This window comes from Clavelina lepadiformis, chromosome 5 (assembly GCF_947623445.1).
Source record: "Clavelina lepadiformis chromosome 5, kaClaLepa1.1, whole genome shotgun sequence".
Lineage (NCBI taxonomy): Eukaryota > Metazoa > Chordata > Ascidiacea > Aplousobranchia > Clavelinidae > Clavelina > Clavelina lepadiformis.
The window spans coordinates 21,967,377-21,994,929 of record NC_135244.1 but is presented as its reverse complement, the minus strand read 5'-3'; the positions used below and the strand labels follow the sequence as shown (position 1 = coordinate 21,994,929).

General features: G+C 35.3%; 1 protein-coding gene and 2 long non-coding RNA genes across 3 annotated transcripts in view; 2 read left to right on the top strand and 1 right to left on the bottom strand.

Moving 5' to 3' along the window:
- The first annotated feature begins 472 nt into the window (after positions 1-472).
- LOC143460129 (uncharacterized) lies at positions 473-4,301 on the top strand. Its single transcript, XR_013117829.1, has 3 exons — positions 473-1,548; positions 1,627-1,757; positions 1,928-4,301. It is a non-coding gene; the product is annotated as an uncharacterized LOC143460129 (long non-coding RNA).
- A 989-nt stretch (positions 4,302-5,290) lies between these two features.
- On the top strand, positions 5,291-10,304 carry LOC143460128 (uncharacterized). Its single transcript, XM_076957528.1, has one exon. It carries the CDS (start codon positions 7,385-7,387, stop codon positions 8,918-8,920), a length of 1,536 nt encoding a protein of 511 aa, XP_076813643.1. The 5' UTR covers positions 5,291-7,384; the 3' UTR covers positions 8,921-10,304.
- An 11,606-nt stretch (positions 10,305-21,910) lies between these two features.
- LOC143461049 (uncharacterized) overlaps positions 21,911-27,553 on the bottom strand; it is a 38,771-nt gene continuing 33,128 nt past the window's right edge. Inside the window, exons 2-4 of the long non-coding RNA XR_013117987.1 lie at positions 22,943-23,070; positions 22,672-22,789; positions 21,911-22,308 (exon numbers count right to left, since the gene is read on the bottom strand). This is a non-coding gene — a long non-coding RNA (uncharacterized LOC143461049). The remainder of the gene's footprint in view (positions 22,309-22,671; positions 22,790-22,942; positions 23,071-27,553) is intronic.

Genomic DNA, 27,553 nt, shown 5'->3' with positions numbered 1-27,553 from the left:
GTGTTGCATCTGCATGCAGTACTAATTATGAGTTAGTTGTCAGTGAACCTGTTGTAATGCGTATATATTGTTAGCCATGTGATTGAGATCTAATTTACCAATATTTCCGATTAATACTATTGTGTTCAGAATCAGATACAGTAAATGTTAAACTACTTTAGTTCTGGTGCTTGTAGGGTTTTTTAGGTGTGCTGGTAGCAAATTTCTTTTTTTGAGTGGCTATAACTTCCTATAAGCCAGTAGTATTTCTTGCACACAACAATATGGAATTTTGCTTGTTATTATATTTTATTACTACCTTACAGACGACAATTTTGATTTGATTGATTGGTTTTCACTGCAGTTTTGTAATACTTTTACAAACAGTTAAAGGAAAATTTTTCAAAAAATATTACATCCAGGTGACCTACAAAGACTGAACGTAGGCCAGGTGTCACACAGGAATTCACCGGAAAAATTCAACGGTGTGATACTTTGACTTGTGTACAATTTGTGTTTGAATATATGTCAGAATTGTTTGAAAGTTGTGAAACCTTTTATCTAAAAAAACCATGAAGCAAAAAATTGCGTAAAGTAGCTGTTATTAAAACGCTAAAAAAATTTTAACAAATTTCGACAAAAAAAAGTTCAAAAACGTTATCTACACATATAAAACTACCCAAAAATGCATTAATAAAAAATCATACCTGTGGTGCCTGAAACAGTAAAATAAGAGGACCGCAAAGGGTTAAATGGTGGATATGATAAAAGTGTCCATGGACAGTTATGGAATAGGCTTAAATAATGGAAATGATGAAATTGTCCATCGATGGTTTTGGGATAGGCTTGTAATGAAATGATTGTTTATCGCAGGTCTTCCCAAACTGGGGGTCGCGACCCCGCAAGGGGTCGCGTAACGAACTTCAGGGTTGGCAGAGCGTATACCAATTTTACACGAAGTACAAAATACAATCAAAACAAAATATCGTTCCAGCCTAATCAACATTGAAACCGCCTTGAGACCAGCATTAACAGATATTGAGCCATGGCTGGACTTGCTTTGTAGCAAAAAGCAGTCGCACCAATCACACAGAATAAATGTGTGTGCTTTTTTTGTTTCCAGTAGCCTACATATGTGTAAAGTAGTAAGTAGGCTTTGAGTACTGGTTGCTTGAATTCAGTCTTTGCATCTCAATAAATGTCACTAATGACTAATGTATATTTCGCGCTGCTAATCAATTTAAACGTGAAGGGTCGCGGAAAACTTAAGAAGTTTGAAAGGGGTCGTGAGCAAAAAAGTTTCAGAAGCCCTGGTTTATCGTTCCTTATCCTGTAAGGACAACCACTTCAATTACAATTTTGTCTGTTGAATTGCTTAATGTCCTCGAAGTGAATGAGTCTCAAGGTCGTTGTCTGCTTTTCTTAATGCTTTCTTATGCTTCACTGATTCAATAGATGAGAATTCTATGTCGTACACAATTTTATATTACATTAATTGATATATTTATCACAGGCTTAAACAGTGAATATGATAAGAGCGTCCATGAACAATTTTTGTGATAAGCTGAGGTGACAGGAGAGAAATGATTAATTAATTATCATTGTCCATCCTACAAAAACTCAATTTTAATGTACTGTATTTGAAAGGCGTTGTGTCAACTCAATATTTGAATGTGAACGCGGGGGTGAAGTTAAAGTAATTGGGCATATGATGGCTATTCTTTCATCTTGTTGCGCAGAGGATTTTTCACCGAAGAACAGCAAGCTTTCCATTCTGGGTCTGAATAAAGTGCAATTCCAAAAACTTTTAACTCTACACATTGTATAACTGTGAGCAGCGTAACACTTAATCTCAATTTCATTTCTTCATATATTGCTTAAAGTTTATTATCTTCACTTTCACGTCAAACACAAAAATTTGTATTAGTTCTTTTATTCTTTTTTGCAGGTGCTGCAAAAGCATTCCTGTGAAAAATGCTCTATCAATGGTAAACAATTCTGATTAACCCATCGACAACAAAGACTGCATTCAATCTGAAAAAAAGAACATTATATACTTATACTAGACACTTATACATCAAATCTTGTAAATTGATCTCTTAAGCACAGAGGTGGGAAGTTGGTACTTTGAAAGTACCATTGGTAACTATTTTAAAATAGCTCGTTACTTTTTGTGTAAAAGATGCTGTAGCAAATGCAATATTTGCTGCGGTAAAGATTACTCGTTTACATTTTTGTTTGACATTTCTAGATTAAAAAAGATCAACCGTTACTACTATTGGTGTTAAGGATTAAAATGTGTTTTTGAACACATACTTGTTAAAATTTTAACTATTCACGCGACAAGTAACGAGTACTGGGACTGACTGAAATTTCTTGAAAAAAGTAATTCGGTACTATAGTACCGCAGTACTGCCCACGTATGCTTAAGCATGGTATAGGTCGGGGTTGTTCAAATGGCGGATCGCGATCCGGATCCGGATCTTTTCAACTTTTTGTGTGGATCTTCAAACGTAGCTTTGAAAAAACAGCTTTTTACAGTATATGTTCATTTGGATACTAATTGTCAGTGTAGAAATTAATTTTTTGAATTTATAATAGCATAACTTTGCTCCCTCTCAGCATTGAAGCGTATCGTTTTCGTTTATTCATTTACGCACAACTAACTCGACTAACTATTCTCTTGTCTTCTCTTCGCGCGGTCAGCTGGTTTTTTGCACAGCGGGGGGCCGCGGCGAAACAAGAAAAGCTTCTAGAAATGTATCACTTGTAGAAATACTTAATTTACACTAAATGTTCTTTCTTTAGTTTTAAAATTATGATATATACAGGAAGCCAGATGTTTTTGCTACAAACCTGTCAAAATCCGATCAGTTTACGACGTATAATTTTCAAGTAATTAACGATTGAAAATGTATATGCAGGGTCGGCCACAACCTACTTAAAATAGTAAAGTCCCGAGCCCGGTTAGGATAGGGTTAACACGTGGCTGTCAATACGCAGATATTGTTTGTTGGTCGATATGCAGATATTTGTTCAATTAGAAACACAAAGGCAAGAAAGCATTGAGTATTGAACAGAAAAAAAAGTTTGAGGCTACCATTCTGCAGCACACTTCACTTTTGACTTTTACAAAGTTATTATTATGTTGTAGGGTACATTTTCATGAATAAAGCACCATAAAAATTAAAGCATGTCCAATACAGTCGAATCCGCTTAATTCGGACACCGGATAACCCGGACAACCGCTTTATTCGGCCAAAATGCTCGGGACGGAACAAAAGTAAAAATTGAACGTAAAAAACTCCTGTTAATTCGGACAATTCTCCGCTTAATTCGGACAGAGGTTCGCAATTCCATCATTAGGTTATGAGTATGACACAATAAACAGTACTTCGTTCGTTTTAAGACAAGATGCAATTGCATTATGAGTGATTATGGTGAAACAATGACGATCCATGCAGTAACAATCGACAATGAACTCATATAAGGCCGTGCCAACTTCATAATCGCTTTTACTTCGGTACAATTGCGTCCATCTTGTAGGACAAAATTGTACAGAAAAGTTTAGCACAAAAAGTGAAATTGCTCACTAAAGTAAACGAAGACGTTTTGTGCGATCAGTGCCAGTTACTGCAGTATAGCGCAGCTGCAATTCATTTATTACGCAACACTACAGTATTTTAAATGCGTTTTTTGCCTTTATGCATGACCATGAAATGAACAACTGACTTTCCGCTTAATTCGGACAAAAGTGAGCGGAACCAAAGTGTCCGAATTAAGCGAAGTCGACCGTAAATTTACTATTCGTATTTAGTGGATCATCATGTTGTCAGGTTTGGTTGTGGTGGATCATGGCAGAAATCATTTGAACACCCCTGGTATAGGTGTTCTATAAAGTTAAACCGACTTGGCAAAAAACAGAAGTTATTAACTCAGTTCTTTTATAGATGTTTTGGGACCATGACTTGCAAAAATAAAACACCTAGAAAGTGATTTCAAATTTTCTTGTTTTGTTTTGCTGGACCTGTTTACTCAGTGTATCAGCTGAAAAAAATAATGAGCAAACAGAGACGCAGACTAACTTTAGTGCATGGCTTGTGTTCGATACTCAGTCGCAATGCATTAACGAAGCTAGGTCTGTTTATTGGGAATAGCAAAAAAATTAGATTTGGGCAATACGATATAAAAACAAATAAAAATATGTGACAATCAAAATTGCACAAAGGTTAGCTTGGTAACCAGGGGATCGAATATAAGGAATCAGTGCCAGGTTTAACTCGTGTGAAGACTTTTCAGTCCAACAATATAGATTATCATGGTCATGTTGAAGTATCAAGCTAAAAGTGAAAAGTTCAGAATTTGGCAAAGACCACAGTAAAACTGAAAACAAACTTCCAATAATACCTACTAAACTGCATGCAATTATGGTTAAATCTGCCCAAGTTAATGTATTATATGATGAGCAAGATTTACCCATAGTCTTTTGCTGGTCAACTTCAGATGGGTGTTGATTGTGGCATATGTTGCAAAAGCTCAGCAATACATCATAGTCTGCAAAATGAAATAAATCTATCTGCATTTTTACATGAAAATCCTTTGTTGTAAAAACAGAAGCAAACAAAATAACAGAAGTATTAAGTTTTTAAAAATATTTAGTCAACAAATTTCAAGATCCACAATGTGCCAGTTACAAATACAACAATGAACAAAATAGTTCATCAATCTGTTTAAAGTCAGGTTAAAAATGTTGGTCGTTTTTCTATAAATCTCTTTTACACTAACTTTGCACATACCAGTATGGATTAGTGCTCTTCTGAAAATTTATGTGGTATACTTCCACAACTTTAAACTACAGTAAGGTCATAACATGCTACAAATACTGCAGTTCTAATTAAAAACCCAACAACCTCTCACCGGTGGAATAGAGCAGTAAATTACCAAAGTCCATGTGATGCTTTTTGCAGGACTCGCTATCAGTATCGAAGTCGATCTGTTCCTCGACAGAACTCTTGTTAAGAATTCTTCGAGCTTCCTGCAATATGCCACTTAAAGATAGAAAAGCTATTTTTCACAATTCATTAAATCCAAATTAATTTTAGGAATATACACAATTATACATTGTGATGCCAAATAGTGATTATATACTTAATCTTCACAAATTTGGATACATCCTGTCTAAAAATACCTTTAAAGCAATTGGGCCACAATTCAAACTGTCTTGTTGCTTTTCATGTTTTCTATGCGGAAACATCCATTCATCCCAAGTGTCACGAAAGATTTTGCCATTAGCACATAACAATTATCTAAAATAGCCTACACTTACAATATCCAGAAGTTTCATCATATTCACTGTTTTAGCCTATCCCGAAACCGTCCATAAACAATTTCATCATTTTCTTTATTTAAGCCTATTCCATAACTGTCCATGGACACTTTTATCATATCCACTAATTCAAGTCTATCCCGAAATAATCTATGGACGAGTTTTCGTATACGCTATTTAAGCTTAGCCTAAAATTGTTCATGGTTGATCTCGAAATTACTGCTTTAAACAAGTTTTTATTGGATGGACGATGATAGTCACTTCTCTCCTGTCAGTTCAGCTTATGAACAAATCTTTTATGGACGCTTTCATAATATCCACTATTTAAGCCTATCCCAAAACCGTCCATGGACATTTTCATCATATGTACTATTTAAGCTTAGCCTAAAATTGTAATCCTAAAATAATGGAAATGATGAAATTGTCCATGGTTGCTTACACAAAAATCATCCATGGACGATCCGCGGATTGCGTCGTGTCCAGGTTTTACCCGGTCCCGATGAATAAGCTTGCCTAGGCTAATTGCCTACCGGTTCCGCCTAAGGGAAAAGTGTAGCCCTTCATTCGTGTAAGAGTTGCATGATTCAATGCAAGTGATTGATACATATTTTTTACAAAACAGGTGTTAATGTGAAAGGCACCAAAAGAAATGTTATGAAACCTAATATCTAATGTATAAACCATATCTAATATCTACCATACCTTTCAAACTTATTCGGATGTTCTACGAAAGTAATCATTATGAGTAATGACTTAGATATTGCTAAATAAAAAAAATTGTTTGTTTGCTGCCGGTAACCAATTTCGTGTTGTTTTATCACAGTTTTGTAAAAGTTTTGTATCACAGTTTTGGAAAAGATTGTACAAAAATACAACTATATTGCAACATATAAGATTTGAAGTTTTCTGATAAAGAAAACAAAAATTGTAAAATAATTAAAAGTAATATTGGATATTTGAGGGAAAAGACAAAGGAAAACATTTTTGCAGCACAGTTTGTGATAAGTCTTCTAAAATCCCCATTGAAGGACTCACACTGTTAAGCAGCCATATAAATGCCGGATTTGTTGCAAATTATTTTAACAAAACAGCAGTTTGCAGCATCATGTGAAAGTCCACACTGGATAGCGCCCTTTTCAATGCGATGTTAGCTACAGATCATTGTCATGACACAGCGGTTTGCAGCGTCATATGAAAGTCCACACTAAAGAGCGCATTTATCAATGTCAAATTTGTTGCTAATCATATTCACACAACATTTTCAGAAAATAGCAATTGACTGTGTTATACGAAATTTCACAGTGTTTAGAGTACTTGCGACGTTTGCTGCAAATCATTTACACAAAGCGGTTATTTGCAGTGTCACAGTTGCACACGGTTGCAGTGTCATGACAATTCACAGCATAAAGCTACCACATCAGTGTCCTAATTGTGAGAAGTCGTTTAAGTTGAAGGCACAATTGTTTCGAATTTTTCTTTTTCATTATATTTGTATTTTTTTTGAAAGTTCGCAACAAAGCATGACCTCAGAAATAATGACACTTTGACAAGCTGTTTGGACATAAATCTACTTTTATAAAATCATTTCCATGTTATTTTAACAGAATTTCTTCTTCAGCGAATCGTGGGTTTTACACCATTTTTGCTGCAATATTTCAAGATTGTTTTCAAATTTTGGTGCATAAATGCCGTAATTTGAATAAGGTTAAGAAAATATTTGTACCCAATCCCAAACTCACAACTACTTCTACTATTGACCGACTTTCAAACTTTTCGTTTGAGTTTATGTAAAGTTTTCAGTTAACATGTTAATTTGATCTGTTATGAATGTTATAATGTTAATGTTGATGTTATAAAACTTATAATCATAAAATGTTGTTATAATCATAAAGATGTTATAATCATAAAATTAATCTTTAACTTAAATTTTATCTTTATCTTAACAGGTACTTGATATTACCTACAATTTTTACAGTTTTGCATATTCATTTACTTCCCCAGAAAGTTTTGTCAGTTTTGAAATTCTCTGGTAAAGAAAAGACAAATTGCAAAACCATTAAAACCAATATTGGCTATTTTATGGCAACTAAGGAAAAAGACAAAGGAAAGCATTTTTGCTGCACAATTTGTGATAAATCTTTTAAAAAAAAATCGAACTTGGATGTTCATTTAAGGACTCACACTGGTGAGCAGCCATATCAATGTCGGATTTGTTGCAAATCATTTTCACGAAACTACACTTTGCAGCATCACATGAAAGTCAATACTGGAGAGCGCAATTATCAATGCGATGTTTGCTGTAAATCATTTTCACGAACCAGCATTTTGCAGTCTCATATGAAAGTCCATACTGGAGAACGCCCTTATCAATGCGATGTTTGCTGTAAATCATTTTCGCATAATGGCACTTTGCAGTCTCATATGAAAGTACATACTGGAGAGCGCCCTTATCAATGCGATGTTTGTTTGAAATCATTTTCACGAACCAGCACTTTGCAGTCTCATATGAAAGTCCACACTGGAAAGCGCCCTTATCAATGCGATGTTTGCTGTAAATCATTTTCGCAAAGCAGCAATTTGCAGTCTCATATGAAAGTCCACACTGGAGAGCGCCCTTATCAATGCGATGTTTGCTGTAAATCATTTTCGCAAAGCAGCAATTTGCATTGTCATATGAAAGTCCACACTGGAGAACGCCCTTATCAATGCGATGTTTGCTGTAAATCATTTTCTGGAAATGGCAATTTGCAGAAACATATGAAAGTCCATAATGGAGAGCGCCCTTATCAATGCGACGTTTGCTGTAAATCATTTTCGCAAAGCAGCAATTTGCATTGTCATATGAAAGTCCACACTGGAGAACGCCCTTATCAATGCGATGTTTGCTGTAAATCATTTTCACGAACCAGCACTTTGCAGTCTCATATGAAAGTCCATACTGGAGAACGCCCTTATCAATGCGATGTTTGCTGTAAATCATTTTCACATAATGGCAATTTGCAGAAACATATGAAAGTCCATACTGGAGAGCGCCCTTATCAATGCGATGTTTGTTTGAAATCATTTTCACGAACCAGCACTTTGCAGTCTCATATGAAAGTCCACACTGGAGAGCGCCCTTATCAATGCGATGTTTGCTGTAAATCATTTTCTGGAAATGGCAATTTGCAGAAACATATGAAAGTCCACACTGGAGAGCGCCCTTATCAATGCGATGTTTGCTGTAAATCATTTTCGCAAAGCAGCAATTTGCAGTCTCATATGAAAGTCCACACTGAAGAACGCCCTTATCAATGCGATGTTTGTTTGAAATCGTTTTCACAAACCAGCACTTTGCAGTCTCATATGAAAGTCCACACTGGAGAGCGCCCTTATCAATGCGATGTTTGCTGTAAATCATTTTCTGGAAATGGCAATTTGCAGAAGCATATGAAAGTCCATACTGGAGAGCGCCCTTATCAATGCGATGTTTGCTGTAAATCATTTTCGCAAAGCAGCAATTTGCATTGTCATATGAAAGTCCACACTGGAGAGCGCCCTTATCAATGCGATGTTTGCTGTAAATCATTTTCGCAAAGCAGCAATTTGAAAAGTCACATGAAAGTCCACATTTGAGAGCGATCTTATCAAAGCAAAGTTTGTTCCAAATAATTTTCAGACAACTGCAGTTTGGAAAGTCATTTGAAAGTGAAAATTGGACAGCGCTTTTATCAATGTGATGTTCACTGCAAATGATTTTGTAAAACAACAATTTGCTGCATCTAATGAAAATCCACACTGGAGAGCGTTCTTATCAACGCAAAATTTCGCTATCAATGCGATGTTCGTTTGAAGTCATTTTCACGAAACAGCCACTTGCAGCGTTATATGAAAGTACACACTGATGGAGAGTGTAATTATTCAAGTTTTTAGTTTTGGTGTTAATCAGATCTACTATAAGTGTAGATGTGGTAATGTTTTGGTATTTGTTAACATTTAAAGTTACAGTAACATTAAGATTACTACTTACACCACAAAAAGCTAGTTTGTTGATTTGCCATTTATGTCAATGATTGTTATGTTATGCTCCATAAAGATCTTGTTTCATTTTTAAACATTTGCAAAAGTCACATTACAAACTATGAATCAATTTAATACTTTTTTCTCGTTTTGGTTTGATTTTTGCATATTTCAATGTCTTTGAATTGATGTATTAAATTTTCCAGTTTCTTTATGATTCTGTATTCACAACATATGCATTTTCCTGCTATTCACATTCATTTTCTTAGCAATTAGGTCATAAGTATAAATCGCACCACATTCAACTTTGGAGTGTCAACCCGAGCAATGAGTGATCTGCTATCACAAGGACTTTGCTTTGCCCCAAAGAAAAATAAGAGTAAAAGTGACCACACTATTTTATGAATTAGATAAATTATTCTCCAAAGAGAGCAAAGTTGTCGGTATATTACTGCAGTCAATTGAAATAGACCAAAAATAATTTGCACCCATCCCAAACTACTTACAACTACTTCCAAAGCTGAATGACTGTCAAACTTTACCTTGGAATTTGTTTGATGTTTTCAGTTTACGCCTTAATTCCTGTTTTAAATGTAGATGATACCATCATAAAAACTTTGTTTAGTGAACCTTTTTATTTTTGGTGTTTCTTTACATACAGAGTTATTGTAATGTTAGTATTGAAAATGCTTTCTCATCAGTACTGCTTCTTTGCTGCACATAGAAATGCCATCACATTTGTTGAATGCGTTTTTTCTAAATACTTGTAATAGTTTTGCAATTTATTTGTATTCAATTCATTTTACAGTTTTGCACGATCATTTTCTTTCCCCAGCAAATAGGTTACAAATATAAACAATGTCATATATAATTGCGGGATGTCATTCATGTGGTATTAGTCCAACACTACAATATGTTGAGAATGTTTTTAAAACAATGACCAGTGGTGGTCAAAGTAATCACATAATTTACTTAAGTAGAAGTTCTGTTATCCCTGAAAAAACCTTTTGAACTACAGAAATAACAAGTAGTTCGAGAAGTAATTAAATTATTGATATAAAATGAGGTTATGAAGGTACAAATTACCAAGAACTTGCTCAAACCAATATAGCTGCAGGGAAATACATTAATGTATAAAGCTAATCATTTGCAGATAAAATTTTGTCCTTTGTCAAAGTATTTTCATGAAAATCAAGTTGCAGACACTTCATAGATATGTGAATGCTAATGAAATTTATTTTCGAACTACAACACTGATAATTTCTTACTTATAAAATATAAGTCAAATTTCTTAATATTTTTTCGTTAACAATTTATTGGCAAAACCATTTTCAAAAAGCTACGCCGGGAGCTGATAATGTGACGTCACATAGCTGGATGGTCTTCAAACATGGTTCAAGTACATATCGCATCAATGAAAACTTGCTGTCGGAAAACTCATTTCGACGGATCTAGTGAGCGCGTTGGTCAGACTTTCTTAATATTCCTGTAGTAAAAGATGATTGACTAATAGTGATAGATTGTAATAGTGGCGCAAAATCTACACCAGATTTTTTGACTCAAAAACCCAATTTTAGCTACTTTCATGGCAATTTTTAGCCTAAGTTTGCACGCGAACTAGGACGTTTGGAACTTTGGACATTCATGCACTCCAACTGGTAGGGTAATTCCCAGAATTGAAAACAAGAACAACCATACAATTCTCTGATTGGTCTAGCCTGGTATTTAAATGTTTTCGTCAACAGAATCATAGAAATCTTAATTTTACCCTGTTTGACTGGAGGCCGCATCAGATACAGCTTCGTATGTAATAGACTTAAAAATACGAAGGACTTGTCACGCAGAATTAAATAGCACCTCTGAAACTCATTGTAAGACTCTCTTCGAAAACCATGTTAAAGTATTTTAGAACAACCCTAACCAGCGATTCGCCCAAGATATTTGTTCCTTGTTTAAGGCAATGAATCTTTTCATCACCGCCACCGTCACAATGTTGGCGAAATAGCAGAGAGATTGTCCGCGTAGTGTTGCTTTAGTCCAAGAGCTGCTTTCATATCTGTCCAAGTTTTATGATATATATTTTCTTTTACTGTAATCGCAATTTGAAATATTCGTTACAGTAAGTTCTGTACAAAATCTATGCATTACTTCGCTTAGCGAAATGGTAAAAGTAATGCCGGACAAGGAAAGCATATACGGATATAAGGACAAGGAAACTATATACGCAAGTATATTAATCAAGTGTAAATTTTCTGATTTAAGATTTACCTTCCCTGCATGTTTTGTTTTCTTGTTTGCAAGTTAAGTTTTTCACCTTGCAAGTTTTCTCTCAAACCGACGGTAATCTGCAAGGTTTTTTAGCGGAAAACACAGAGACATGCGATATATCTATCTCACAATGTCCTGAAAAAATGCGGCACGACACCGGTTTTGTAGCTGACGTCAAACAATCGATGCAGCTATATTACTAGAAGCTATTAGAATAATTAGATCTATGATCGCATTTTGAGTACATTCATGGCCGCGACGAGTTTTAATCAATTTACAATTATGAAAGAATTGACAACACTTAGAAACATTTGTGACTTAAACATGGCAAATAAACGTTGAGAATTGCTAAAGTGTTGATCACTGCACTATTATGAAGGAGCTCTTTGAATCTTTCCTTAGTTGGAATTGTGTGCTGACACATTTCGATCGCTGAAAAATATTATTTAACGCAAGTATCTCTGTTTCTTGTTTGTAGTGAAGTGCGTTGAAAAATACGTCAGTCTGCTAGCAATTGTAAGCCTAGTGTGCAATATAACAACTTACGTAACTAAAAAACAACCTTTACTTTATATTAGGATCGTCAAAAATGCAAAAGCATATAAAAAGCATGCAGTGCCCTTTGCTTGCCGGTGCTTCAGTTCATGCAAAGGATAACCCTGGTACTTGCGGGTGCTTTCAGCTCGCTACCATGAAACATCGTTCAAACTGCACATACATCTAAACTAAACTTCTAAAGACATTTCAAACTCAACAACAAACACCAACCCGATGCTTATAAATTTATAATATTACAAATTAAAGCGAGAATGAGAACGGTTGAAAATCGATATATTGATGTTCTTCTGACTCGATGGTATTGTTGTCATTTCTTGAACAGTTTGATAATGCTGTTTGTTTAATTTCTGTCTATATATATTACTAAATTAAAATTTTCCATTTTATTTATTATAAGACACAAAGGTTTTCACCTTCGGGCAAAGCTTACTGAATGTTACATTGCGCTTAGTAACATGTGAGAACGGTAAAAGGAAAAATTGAAAACATTACATCGGTATATATATGTGACACACCAGTTCAATCGAGGTAGGCTAATTTATCTGAACATCATTAAGGGGAATTCAAGTCCGGTCAACAATTGAATTGCAAGATCTCAAAATAAAATTCAAGCATTTCGAAAAACAACTCATGACTCGTGACGTAACCGTCACATAGCCACCTTTTTCAGAGTAAAACTTGCGTGAAATGAAATTGAAAGCTTAACTCAACAAAGTTATTTCTGTGGTAATAATATTTATCACAGTTATTAAAGCAACAATTTGATACAGTACAATGACAGAGCTCGGTAAATATAACAAATATAGATACACCATTTCACTTGAAAACAAAACATAAGACATACAAGTTTACAGAAGTATCGCATTCGCCTTGCGTGTCGAAGGTTAAAAAAATGAGTGATCACGTCTGCATCTGTCGTTCCGCGGCTGTAGCAAACTTTGTTCACAGTAGTAAGATGTAGTTGGTTGCGATCTCCAGTGGACTTTGTTTCTTGATACGTAAAATATATACAATAGTTTGCTCATGCTCTTGGAGATGTATAACACGTTGGTTATGCAATCAAAACTTCATCATATCAACCAGGTATCAATGCCATTAGTTCTGTTGTTTCCAAATTAGTCTGGTTGCTAATATTGGAGATAGAATTTCCTGAAAGCTTCCTCGTTGAATAGCGTTCGTAGTTGGCTGATCTTGCTGTTGAAACTTGGTCATCAAAACTTCATAAATAGCTGGTAACATTCTTTCTCTCTCAATGTGCAACTAACTCAGCAATTTCGAACTTATCAAAGCACCAAATTTTGTTCGTTTGTGAATTACTTAGGTGAAGTATTACACAACAAACACATCTGTCATTAAGACCGCGTACACTGGCGGCCATTGCTGGAGTATGAGCGAGGACTATATTGATGGTTGATAACTTGTTTTTGGCCTACTTCTGCTTCCATGATATGAGTTGTTATTCCTCAAACGGCGTGATTATGCTGTTAGTTGCTTAAATTCTGTCTATATTGTGATAAATATATCAATTAATGTAATATAAAATTGTTTAAAACATAGAATTCTCGTCTATCGAATCAGCGAAGCATAACACTGCATGACGTAATCGATTGCTTCTCCTGTGCGTACATTACGAGTCATCAGTCATCACTTATCAGTCGTATGTTCAACGCCGCAACATGTCTGTATGGAGTGTATGCTGTTGCTGTCACAATGTTCTATCTTGATTTATTCGTTCAATGAAGCTTCAATATAATCAGTTTATATAGTTGTCGAGGTGTACAATTAATTCTAAGATTAAGAAAAGCGGACAACGACCTTGAGACTCATTTATCATCGAGGACAACAATTCAACAGACAAAATTGTAATTGAAGTGGTCGCCCTTACAGGATGAGGAACGACAAACAATTGTTTCATTACAATATAAATTACTAAATAATAAAGTTCGCATTTTTATTTAATATTTATCAGAGACGAAGGCTTACACCTTCGGACAAAGCTTACTGAATGTTACATCGCGCTCAGTGTTTGTGTTTGTGTTTGACACATCGGATTTGTGTTTGATGTTGGTTGGCCGTAGTTCCTCTACCAAATATGAATTTGGTTTATAGTCTTTCAAGGAAATTAATGAAGTAATTTGTCCTCTTTGTACTACAGCTATATCTACTGGACGATAAAGAGAAAGCGTGGAATAAAATTGAAAAGCAAACGTATCCCTATGCTTGGCGAAGTTGGTGACATTTCCGCCTGAATATATAGAAGAATGCACAACTGTAGCAAACTTGAATGTCACATAAAATATGGCGTTTAATTCCTTCAAAAATTCGCTTGAAAACCTGAACACAATTCTCCTATTTGCTTAAATCGACCAGTTAGTGCATTTTCCGGACACTTAAAGCTTTTATCTTGCACCTCTTTTCGTATTGTTTATGTTGTCTATTTGTATGACGTATTGTATTGTGTATTTCGCACCTCTGTCTACCACACTGTTGGATCCTATTAATATATAAGCTCGCTAAACCATTTTTAGTTTACAAAATCATTAGGTTTAATTGACGAAGGTATAATACAAGGGAGGTAAATGCGTTAAAACTAATCATAGGTGAGATTGTGTGATAACGAGAGGTCAGACTGGGATGAAGTCTAGCTAACACAGGTTAATGCTTAACGCCATCCCTTGTATTATACAAAACCCCAGTCCTACTTCGAATTCCTCCTTCATGCCTGTTTCAGTTTTTGTGAAGTTGCTGCTTATCTAATCTTTATATATATAAGATATCTCTGCTCTGTTCTTGATGTTGTGAAATGCCAGCCAGCAAAACCGGATAGTTAGCGCAGTCGTTACATTTGTTATTTTTGTGCTAGACCTAGCCTAGGCTAGGATATACGAGTCAAAAGTGTTCAACATCAGCACTTTGCTTCTTACAAGCAATGTCTGCCATTTTACTCAAAGTCATCCGTTGCTGAACATTTACTTTATAGCCTGTACACCCTAAAAGTTATGGCAAATTCACTTGGAGGTAGGGTTACTCGAATTCGATTTCTCTGCTCAGCATGTCACAGGCTCTGATAACACTGTAATGAAAAGTGGTATGTGGTACCTTAACCTGTAAGGTTTGCCCACTACACTACAAAGTCTCTTTGCTGGTGTATATCTTAACAGTGAACTTTGATAGACTTCAGTAATAATGACACAGGAATGACAACTGTATAATCTGATTATATTTGAAGCTTCTTTGAACGAATACATCAAGATAGAACATTGTGACAGCAACAGCATAAAGACATGTTGCGGCGTCGCAGCGGCGTTGAACGTACGACTGAAAAGACTGAATAAATCAAAGTGCACGCACAGGAGAAGCAGTTGATTACGTCACGCAGTGTTATGCTTCATTGATTCGATAGATGAGAATTCTATGTCGTACACAATTTTATATTACATTAATTGATATATTTATCACAACACCGTGTAACACGATTTTTGTTCCCGGGTTCTAATTGATATTTCCTCATCTAGAAACTTCCAAAAATCAATATAGTTCATTTCAAACATTGATTTTGTGTTTAGGAGAGTAATTTTTTGAATTTGCTGGTATGTGCATTATTGTGCATGGTTATACTGATTTACCCTATAGGAAATGGATATTTACCAAACTGTCTTTGATCGCTGTAAGTCCATTTTTAATCGCTTGGCATCGACTAAGAAGTTATATTCTATCAATGTATTTACTAAATATTCTGACGCGTTAGTCGTAAGCTATCGATTGCTTTTTCGCAAAGCAAATTACAGCCAACTTTTGGCTATTTTTCTGTCTGGCAAAGGTTTAATTCTGAGTTTGCATAATAACAGGCAACGAATTAGAATTTTTGTTATTAAAATCAAATCACACAGCACAGGCATTTGGTACATGGAAATTTGCACATAAATGTATTAACTGTATCCGAATCAACACCATCATTAAATGTTAAATGCAAAACTAAATAAATATTTCAGGCTAAACAGTTCAAGTATAAAATCAGTTAAAAATGGGATGTTTTGCGGGATTTTCTTTTGTACTCTACATCACTTTCCCGCATCAAGTGACGTTGCGTAACGTTACGTTGACGTTTGCGTTGTTCAGTAACTTGGACAGTATCATCCAGCAAGTTCCATTGCTTAAGTCGAGATGTCAACAACTCTGCATTAGATTTGGTCAGACCAAGATCTCTGATCAAATCATTCAGATCTTTTTGATTAGGGTAATATGGTTTTCCCTCTTCCAACTGAGGAGATCGAATAAATTCATCAATGGTAACATCTACATCTTCTTCCTCAGTGGCGAACTCATCATCTGCGAGTTGCTCATTTCTTGGAGGAGGGATTAGGCACTGGCAGTTCATCTGAATGTGGCACCGGAGCTATTGAGGAAGGAATATTTGGGTAAGCTATAGAAGGAGCGTTTTTTCAGCTCTGCGTCGGGATGGATTAACCATACAAAAATAGCGGTCATCTGTGTGGTTTGTTGGCTCCCGCCATACCCTTGGAAGAGCAAACTTCATCGCCCTTTTCTCCCCTCGATACCAACCTAAAACAAATAACCAATTGGTTATTTGCTGTATACACATACATACAAATAGATCAACTTCAATATAATTAAGATTAGCCTAAATAATATGACCGATGAAACCTTACCTTCCAAAGTCTTTTTGCAGTAATCGCAAGACAGATGTGGTGCCCAAGGTCTGTCTTGGTCTCCAACAGGCATTCCAAAATAAGCATTGTAGGCTTCACACATCTTAACGGAAGCCAAAACTGAGTGCTTCTTCGCTCTTGTCTTGATAAATTGTCCACAAATGAATCAAAACGCAATACTTCAATTCAGCAGAACAGAAGAATTAGCTAAACGACAAAGGTCAAGAGAGCGATTTAGACCAAACATTAGCTTTTATACTCCCGTATTTTAACCAACGAGCGAATGCCAAACTAGCCATACAATGACACGTATCTACTTATCCATGTTAAATTCTAAGCTTTTATCACAAGGAATTCAAATCGATTTACATCGGGTACAGATAACCACTTGACACACTTAACTACGTCACATGTCGATTTGTAACACGATTGAATACGGATTACTAGGAACAATACATTCGAATTTTGTTTAGAGTTTGACTGGAAACACAAAAATTGCTTAACAAATGCCAATTATAGAACTTGTTATAATTTGTTATCACGATCGCCACAAAGTTTTGATTGCATAACCAACGTGTTACACATCTTCAAGAGCATGAGCAAACTATTGTATATATTTTACGCATCAAGAAACAAAGTCCACTGGAGATCGCAACCAACTACACCTTAGTACTGTGAACAAAGTTTGCTACAGCCGCGGAACGACAGATGCAGACGTGATCACTCATTTTTTTAACCTTCGACACACAAGGCGAATGCGACACTTCTGTAACGTCCAAATTAGCAGTATTGTATATTCAAATTCTATGATTTGTGATAATGATTTATATGAACCAATGACGACTATAGCGTCGTGCTTCTTTGTCTAGCCTCGTGTTCAATTAGAGCCGATGACCTGTTTGTTAACGCCCAGTCTTTGTGTTATCGTATCAGTTTATCCCAGCTAATTTAGTGTATTGCAGCTGTTAGCCTAACTTGTTTAAGTGAGTGTTGCATCTGCATGCAGTACTAATTATGAGTTAGTTGTCAGTGAACCTGTTGTAATGCGTATATATTGTTAGCCATGTGATTGAGATCTAATTTACCAATATTTCCGATTAATACTATTGTGTTCAGAATCAGATACAGTAAATGTTAAACTACTTTAGTTCTGGTGCTTGTAGGGTTTTTTAGGTGTGCTGGTAGCAAATTTCTTTTTTTGAGTGGCTATAACTTCCTATAAGCCAGTAGTATTTCTTGCACACAACAATATGGAATTTTGCTTGTTATTATATTTTATTACTACCTTACAGACGACAATTTTGATTTGATTGATTGGTTTTCACTGCAGTTTTGTAATACTTTTACAAACAGTTAAAGGGAAAATTTTTCAAAAAATATTACATCCAGGTGACCTACAAAGACTGAACGTAGGCCAGGTGTCACACAGGAATTCACCGGAAAAATTCAACGGTGTGATACTTTGACTTGTGTACAATTTGTGTTTGAATATATGTCAGAATTGTTTGAAAGTTGTGAAACCTTTTATCTAAAAAAACCATGAAGCAAAAAAATGCGTAAAGTAGCTGTTATAAAAACGCTAAAAAAATTTTAACAAATTTCGACAAAAAAAAGTTCAAAAACGTTATCTACACATATAAAACTACCCAAAAATGCATTAATAAAAAATCATACCTGTGGTGCCTGAAACAGTAAAATAAGAGGACCGCAAAGGGTTAAATGGTGGATATGATAAAAGTGTCCATGGACAGTTATGGAATAGGCTTAAATAATGGAAATGATGAAATTGTCCATGGATGGTTTTGGGATAGGCTTGTAATGAAATGATTGTTTATCGCAGGTCTTCCCAAACTGGGGGTCGCGACCCCGCAAGGGGTCGCGTAACGAACTTCAGAGTTGGCAGAGCGTATACCAATTTTACACGAAGTACAAAATACAATCAAAACAAAATATCGTTCCAGCCTAATCAACATTGAAACCGCCTTGAGACCAGCATTAACAGATATTGAGCCACGGCCGGACTTGCTTTGTAGCAAAAAGCAGTCGCACCAATCACACAGAATAAATGTGTGTGCTTTTTTTGTTTCCAGTAGCCTACATATGTGTAAAGTAGTAAGTAGGCTTTGAGTACTGGTTGCTTGAATTCAGTCTTTGCATCTCAATAAATGTCACTAATGACTAATGTATATTTCGCGCTGCTAATCAATTTAAACGTGAAGGGTCGCGGAAAACTTAAGAAGTTTGAAAGGGGTCGTGAGCAAAAAAGTTTCAGAAGCCCTGGTTTATCGTTCCTTATCCTGTAAGGACAACCACTTCAATTACAATTTTGTCTGTTGAATTGCTTAATGTCCTCGAAGTGAATGAGTCTCAAGGTCGTTGTCTGCTTTTCTTAATGCTTTCTTATGCTTCACTGATTCAATAGATGAGAATTCTATGTCGTACACAATTTTATATTACATTAATTGATATATTTATCACAGGCTTAAACAGTGAATATGATAAGAGCGTCCATGAACAATTTTTGTGATAAGCTGAGGTGACAGGAGAGAAATGATTAATTAATTATCATTGTCCATCCTACAAAAACTCAATTTTAATGTACTGTATTTGAAAGGCGTTGTGTCAACTCAATATTTGAATGTGAACGCGGGGGTGAAGTTAAAGTAATTGGGCATATGATGGCTATTCTTTCATCTTGTTGCGCAGAGGATTTTTCACCGAAGAACAGCAAGCTTTCCTTTCTGGGTCTGAATAAAGTGCAATTCCAAAAACTTTTAACTCTACACATTGTATAACTGTGAGCAGCGTAACACTTAATCTCAATTTCATTTCTTCATATATTGCTTAAAGTTTATTATCTTCACTTTCACGTCAAACACAAAAATTTGTATTAGTTCTTTTATTCTTTTTTGCAGGTGCTGCAAAAGCATTCCTGTGAAAAATGCTCTATCAATGGTAAACAATTCTGATTAACCCATCGACAACAAAGACTGCATTCAATCTGAAAAAAAGAACATTATATACTTATACTAGACACTTATACATCAAATCTTGTAAATTGATCTCTTAAGCACAGAGGTGGGAAGTTGGTACTTTGAAAGTACCATTGGTAACTATTTTAAAATAGCTCGTTACTTTTTGTGTAAAAGATGCTGTAGCAAATGCAATATTTGCTGCGGTAAAGATTACTCGTTTACATTTTTGTTTGACATTTCTAGATTAAAAAAGATCAACCGTTACTACTATTGGTGTTAAGGATTAAAATGTGTTTTTGAACACATACTTGTTAAAATTTTAACTATTCACGCGACAAGTAACGAGTACTGGGACTGACTGAAATTTCTTGAAAAAAGTAATTCGGTACTATAGTACCGCAGTACTGCCCACGTATGCTTAAGCATGGTATAGGTCGGGGTTGTTCAAATGGCGGATCGCGATCCGGATCCGGATCTTTTCAACTTTTTGTGTGGATCTTCAAACGTAGCTTTGAAAAAACAGCTTTTTACAGTATATGTTCATTTGGATACTAATTGTCAGTGTAGAAATTAATTTTTTGAATTTATAATAGCATAACTTTGCTCCCTCTCAGCATTGAAGCGTATCGTTTTCGTTTATTCATTTACGCACAACTAACTCGACTAACTATTCTCTTGTCTTCTCTTCGCGCGGTCAGCTGGTTTTTTGCACAGCGGGGGGCCGCGGCGAAACAAGAAAAGCTTCTAGAAATGTATCACTTGTAGAAATACTTAATTTACACTAAATGTTCTTTCTTTAGTTTTAAAATTATGATATATACAGGAAGCCAGATGTTTTTGCTACAAACCTGTCAAAATCCGATCAGTTTACGACGTATAATTTTCAAGTAATTAACGATTGAAAATGTATATGCAGGGTCGGCCACAACCTACTTAAAATAGTAAAGTCCCGAGCCCGGTTAGGATAGGGTTAACACGTGGCTGTCAATACGCAGATATTGTTTGTTGGTCGATATGCAGATATTTGTTCAATTAGAAACACAAAGGCAAGAAAGCATTGAGTATTGAACAGAAAAAAAAGTTTGAGGCTACCATTCTGCAGCACACTTCACTTTTGACTTTTACAAAGTTATTATTATGTTGTAGGGTACATTTTCATGAATAAAGCACCATAAAAATTAAAGCATGTCCAATACAGTCGAATCCGCTTAATTCGGACACCGGATAACCCGGACAACCGCTTTATTCGGCCAAAATGCTCGGGACGGAACAAAAGTAAAAATTGAACGTAAAAAACTCCTGTTAATTCGGACAATTCTCCGCTTAATTCGGACAGAGGTTCGCAATTCCATCATTAGGTTATGAGTATGACACAATAAACAGTACTTCGTTCGTTTTAAGACAAGATGCAATTGCATTATGAGTGATTATGGTGAAACAATGACGATCCATGCAGTAACAATCGACAATGAACTCATATAAGGCCGTGCCAACTTCATAATCGCTTTTACTTCGGTACAATTGCGTCCATCTTGTAGGACAAAATTGTACAGAAAAGTTTAGCACAAAAAGTGAAATTGCTCACTAAAGTAAACGAAGACGTTTTGTGCGATCAGTGCCAGTTACTGCAGTATAGCGCAGCTGCAATTCATTTATTACGCAACACTACAGTATTTTAAATGCGTTTTTTGCCTTTATGCATGACCATGAAATGAACAACTGACTTTCCGCTTAATTCGGACAAAAGTGAGCGGAACCAAAGTGTCCGAATTAAGCGAAGTCGACCGTAAATTTACTATTCGTATTTAGTGGATCATCATGTTGTCAGGTTTGGTTGTGGTGGATCATGGCAGAAATCATTTGAACACCCCTGGTATAGGTGTTCTATAAAGTTAAATGACTTGGCAAAAAACAGAAGTTATTAACTCAGTTCTTTTATAGATGTTTTGGGACCATGACTTGCAAAAATAAAACACCTAGAAAGTGATTTCAAATTTTCTTGTTTTGTTTTGCTGGACCTGTTTACTCAGTGTATCAGCTGAAAAAAATAATGAGCAAACAGAGACGCAGACTAACTTTAGTGCATGGCTTGTGTTCGATACTCAGTCGCAAGCTAGGTCTGTTTATTGGGAATAGCAAAAAAATTAGATTTGGGCAATACGATATAAAAACAAATAAAAATATGTGACAATCAAAATTGCACAAAGGTTAGCTTGGTAACCAGGGGATCGAATATAAGGAATCAGTGCCAGGTTTAACTCGTGTGAAGACTTTTCAGTCCAACAATATAGATTATCATGGTCATGTTGAAGTATCAAGCTAAAAGTGAAAAGTTCAGAATTTGGCAAAGACCACAGTAAAACTGAAAACAAACTTCCAATAATACCTACTAAACTGCATGCAATTATGGTTAAATCTGCCCAAGTTAATGTATTATATGATGAGCAAGATTTACCCATAGTCTTTTGCTGGTCAACTTCAGATGGGTGTTGATTGTGGCATATGTTGCAAAAGCTCAGCAATACATCATAGTCTGCAAAATGAAATAAATCTATCTGCATTTTTACATGAAAATCCTTTGTTGTAAAAACAGAAGCAAACAAAATAACAGAAGTATTAAGTTTTTAAAAATATTTAGTCAACAAATTTCAAGATCCACAATGTGCCAGTTACAAATACAACAATGAACAAAATAGTTCATCAATCTGTTTAAAGTCAGGTTAAAAATGTTGGTCGTTTTTCTATAAATCTCTTTTACACTAACTTTGCACATACCAGTATGGATTAGTGCTCTTCTGAAAATTTATGTGGTATACTTCCACAACTTTAAACTACAGTAAGGTCATAACATGCTACAAATACTGCAGTTCTAATTAAAAACCCAACAACCTCTCACCGGTGGAATAGAGCAGTAAATTACCAAAGTCCATGTGATGCTTTTTGCAGGACTCGCTATCAGTATCGAAGTCGATCTGTTCCTCGACAGAACTCTTGTTAAGAATTCTTCGAGCTTCCTGCAATATGCCACTTAAAGATAGAAAAGCTATTTTTCACAATTCATTAAATCCAAATTAATTTTAGGAATATACACAATTATACATTGTGATGCCAAATAGTGATTATATACTTAATCTTCACAAATTTGGATACATCCTTTCTAAAAATACCTTTAAAGCAATTGGGCCACAATTCAAACTGTCTTGTTGCTTTTCATGTTTTCTATGCGGAAACATCCATTTATCCCAAGTGTCACGAAAGATTTTGCCATCAGCACATAACAATTATCTAAAATAGCCTACACTTACAATATCCAAAAGTTTCATCATATTCACTGTTTTAGCCTATCCCAAAACCGTCCATAAACAATTTCATCATTTTCTTTATTTAAGCCTATTCCATAACTGTCCATGGACACTTTTATCATATCCACTAATTCAAGTCTATCCCGAAATAATCTATGGACGAGTTTTCGTATACGCTATTTAAGCTTAGCCTAAAATTGTTCATGGTTGATCTCGAAATTACTGCTTTAAAAAAGTTTTTATTGGATGGACGATGATAGTCACTTCTCTCCTGTCAGTTCAGCTTATGAACAAATCGTTTATGGACGCTTTCATAATATCCACTATTTAAGCCTATCCCAAAACCGTCCATGGACATTTTCATCATATGTACTATTTAAGCTTAGCCTAAAATTGTAATCCTAAAATAATGGAAATGATGAAATTGTCCATGGTTGCTTACACAAAAATCATCCATGGACGATCCGCGGATTGCGTCGTGTCCAGGTTTTACCCGGTCCCGATGAATAAGCTTGCCTAGGCTAATTGCCTACCGGTTCCGCCTAAGGGAAAAGTGTAGCCCTTCATTCGTGTAAGAGTTGCATGATTCAATGCAAGTGATTGATACATATTTTTTACAAAACAGGTGTTAATGTGAAAGGCACCAAAAGAAATGTTATGAAACCTAATATCTAATGTATAAACCATATCTAATATCTACCATACCTTTCAAACTTATTCGGATGTTCTACGAAAGTAATCATTATGAGTAATGACTTAGATATTGCTAAATAAAAAAAATTGTTTGTTTGCTGCCGGTAACCAATTTCGTGTTGTTTTATCACAGTTTTGTAAAAGTTTTGTATCACAGTTTTGGAAAAGATTGTACAAAAATACAACTATATTGCAACATATAAGATTTGAAGTTTTCTGATAAAGAAAACAAAAATTGTAAAATAATTAAAAGTAATATTGGATATTTGAGGGAAAAGACAAAGGAAAACATTTTTGCAGCACAGTTTGTGATAAGTCTTCTAAAATCCCCATTGAAGGACTCACACTGTTAAGCAGCCATATAAATGCCGGATTTGTTGCAAATTATTTTAACAAAACAGCAGTTTGCAGCATCATGTGAAAGTCCACACTGGATAGCGCCCTTTTCAATGCGATGTTAGCTACAGATCATTGTCATGACACAGCGGTTTGCAGCGTCATATGAAAGTCCACACTAAAGAGCGCATTTATCAATGTCAAATTTGTTGCTAATCATATTCACACAACATTTTCAGAAAATAGCAATTGACTGTGTTATACGAAATTTCACAGTGTTTAGAGTACTTGCGACGTTTGCTGCAAATCATTTACACAAAGCGGTTATTTGCAGTGTCACAGTTGCACACGGTTGCAGTGTCATGACAATTCACAGCATAAAGCTACCACATCAGTGTCCTAATTGTGAGAAGTCGTTTAAGTTGAAGGCACAATTGTTTCGAATTTTTCTTTTTCATTATATTTGTATTTTTTTTGAAAGTTCGCAACAAAGCATGACCTCAGAAATAATGACACTTTGACAAGCTGTTTGGACATAAATCTACTTTTATAAAATCATTTCCATGTTATTTTAACAGAATTTCTTCTTCAGCGAATCGTGGGTTTTACACCATTTTTGCTGCAATATTTCAAGATTGTTTTCAAATTTTGGTGCATAAATGCCGTAATTTGAATAAGGTTAAGAAAATATTTGTACCCAATCCCAAACTCACAACTACTTCTACTATTGACCGACTTTCAAACTTTTCGTTTGAGTTTATGTAAAGTTTTCAGTTAACATGTTAATTTGATCTGTTATGAATGTTATAATGTTAATGTTGATGTTATAAAACTTATAATCATAAAATGTTGTTATAATCATAAAGATGTTATAATCATAAAATTAATCTTTAACTTAAATTTTATCTTTATCTTAACAGGTACTTGATATTACCTACAATTTTTACAGTTTTGCATATTCATTTACTTCCCCAGAAAGTTTTGTCAGTTTTGAAATTCTCTGGTAAAGAAAAGACAAATTGCAAAACCATTAAAACCAATATTGGCTATTTTATGGCAACTAAGGAAAAAGACAAAGGAAAGCATTTTTGCTGCACAATTTGTGATAAATCTTTTAAAAAAAAATCGAACTTGGATGTTCATTTAAGGACTCACACTGGTGAGCAGCCATATCAATGTCGGATTTGTTGCAAATCATTTTCACGAAACTACACTTTGCAGCATCACATGAAAGTCAATACTGGAGAGCGCAATTATCAATGCGATGTTTGCTTTAAATCATTTTCACGAACCAGCACTTTGCAGTCTCATATGAAAGTCCATACTGGAGAACGCCCTTATCAATGCGATGTTTGCTGTAAATCATTTTCGCATAATGGCACTTTGCAGTCTCATATGAAAGTACATACTGGAGAGCGCCCTTATCAATGCGATGTTTGTTTGAAATCATTTTCACGAACCAGCACTTTGCAGTCTCATATGAAAGTCCACACTGGAAAGCGCCCTTATCAATGCGATGTTTGCTGTAAATCATTTTCGCAAAGCAGCAATTTGCAGTCTCATATGAAAGTCCACACTGGAGAGCGCCCTTATCAATGCGATGTTTGCTGTAAATCATTTTCGCAAAGCAGCAATTTGCATTGTCATATGAAAGTCCACACTGGAGAACGCCCTTATCAATGCGATGTTTGCTGTAAATCATTTTCTGGAAATGGCAATTTGCAGAAACATATGAAAGTCCATAATGGAGAGCGCCCTTATCAATGCGACGTTTGCTGTAAATCATTTTCGCAAAGCAGCAATTTGCATTGTCATATGAAAGTCCACACTGGAGAACGCCCTTATCAATGCGATGTTTGCTGTAAATCATTTTCACGAACCAGCACTTTGCAGTCTCATATGAAAGTCCATACTGGAGAACGCCCTTATCAATGCGATGTTTGCTGTAAATCATTTTCACATAATGGCAATTTGCAGAAACATATGAAAGTCCATACTGGAGAGCGCCCTTATCAATGCGATGTTTGTTTGAAATCATTTTCACGAAACTACACTTTGCAGCATCATATGAAAGTCCACACTGGAGAGCGCCCTTATCAATGCGATGTTTGCTGTAAATCATTTTCTGGAAATGGCAATTTGCAGAAACATATGAAAGTCCACACTGGAGAGCGCCCTTATCAATGCGATGTTTGCTGTAAATCATTTTCGCAAAGCAGCAATTTGCAGTCTCATATGAAAGTCCACACTGAAGAACGCCCTTATCAATGCGATGTTTGTTTGAAATCGTTTTCACAAACCAGCACTTTGCAGTCTCATATGAAAGTCCACACTGGAGAGCGCCCTTATCAATGCGATGTTTGCTGTAAATCATTTTCTGGAAATGGCAATTTGCAGAAGCATATGAAAGTCCATACTGGAGAGCGCCCTTATCAATGCGATGTTTGCTGTAAATCATTTTCGCAAAGCAGCAATTTGCATTGTCATATGAAAGTCCACACTGGAGAGCGCCCTTATCAATGCGATGTTTGCTGTAAATCATTTTCGCAAAGCAGCAATTTGAAAAGTCACATGAAAGTCCACATTTGAGAGCGATCTTATCAAAGCAAAGTTTGTTCCAAATAATTTTCAGACAACTGCAGTTTGGAAAGTCATTTGAAAGTGAAAATTGGACAGCGCTTTTATCAATGTGATGTTCACTGCAAATGATTTTGTAAAACAACAATTTGCTGCATCTAATGAAAATCCACACTGGAGAGCGTTCTTATCAACGCAAAATTTCGCTATCAATGCGATGTTCGTTTGAAGTCATTTTCACGAAACAGCCACTTGCAGCGTTATATGAAAGTACACACTGATGGAGAGTGTAATTATTCAAGTTTTTAGTTTTGGTGTTAATCAGATCTACTATAAGTGTAGATGTGGTAATGTTTTGGTATTTGTTAACATTTAAAGTTACAGTAACATTAAGATTACTACTTACACCACAAAAAGCTAGTTTGTTGATTTGCCATTTATGTCAATGATTGTTATGTTATGCTCCATAAAGATCTTGTTTCATTTTTAAACATTTGCAAAAGTCACATTACAAACTATGAATCAATTTAATACTTTTTTCTCGTTTTGGTTTGATTTTTGCATATTTCAATGTCTTTGAATTGATGTATTAAATTTTCCAGTTTCTTTATGATTCTGTATTCACAACATATGCATTTTCCTGCTATTCACATTCATTTTCTTAGCAATTAGGTCATAAGTATAAATCGCACCACATTCAACTTTGGAGTGTCAACCCGAGCAATGAGTGATCTGATATCACAAGGACTTTGCTTTGCCCCAAAGAAAAATAAGAGTAAAAGTGACCACACTATTTTATGAATTAGATAAATTATTCTCCAAAGAGAGCAAAGTTGTCGGTATATTACTGCAGTCAATTGAAATAGACCA

Coding starts and splice junctions, on each gene's coding strand:
- LOC143460128 (XM_076957528.1), top strand. CDS start 7,385: ATGGCAACTAAGGAAAAAGACAAAGGAAAGCATTTTTGCTGCACAATT.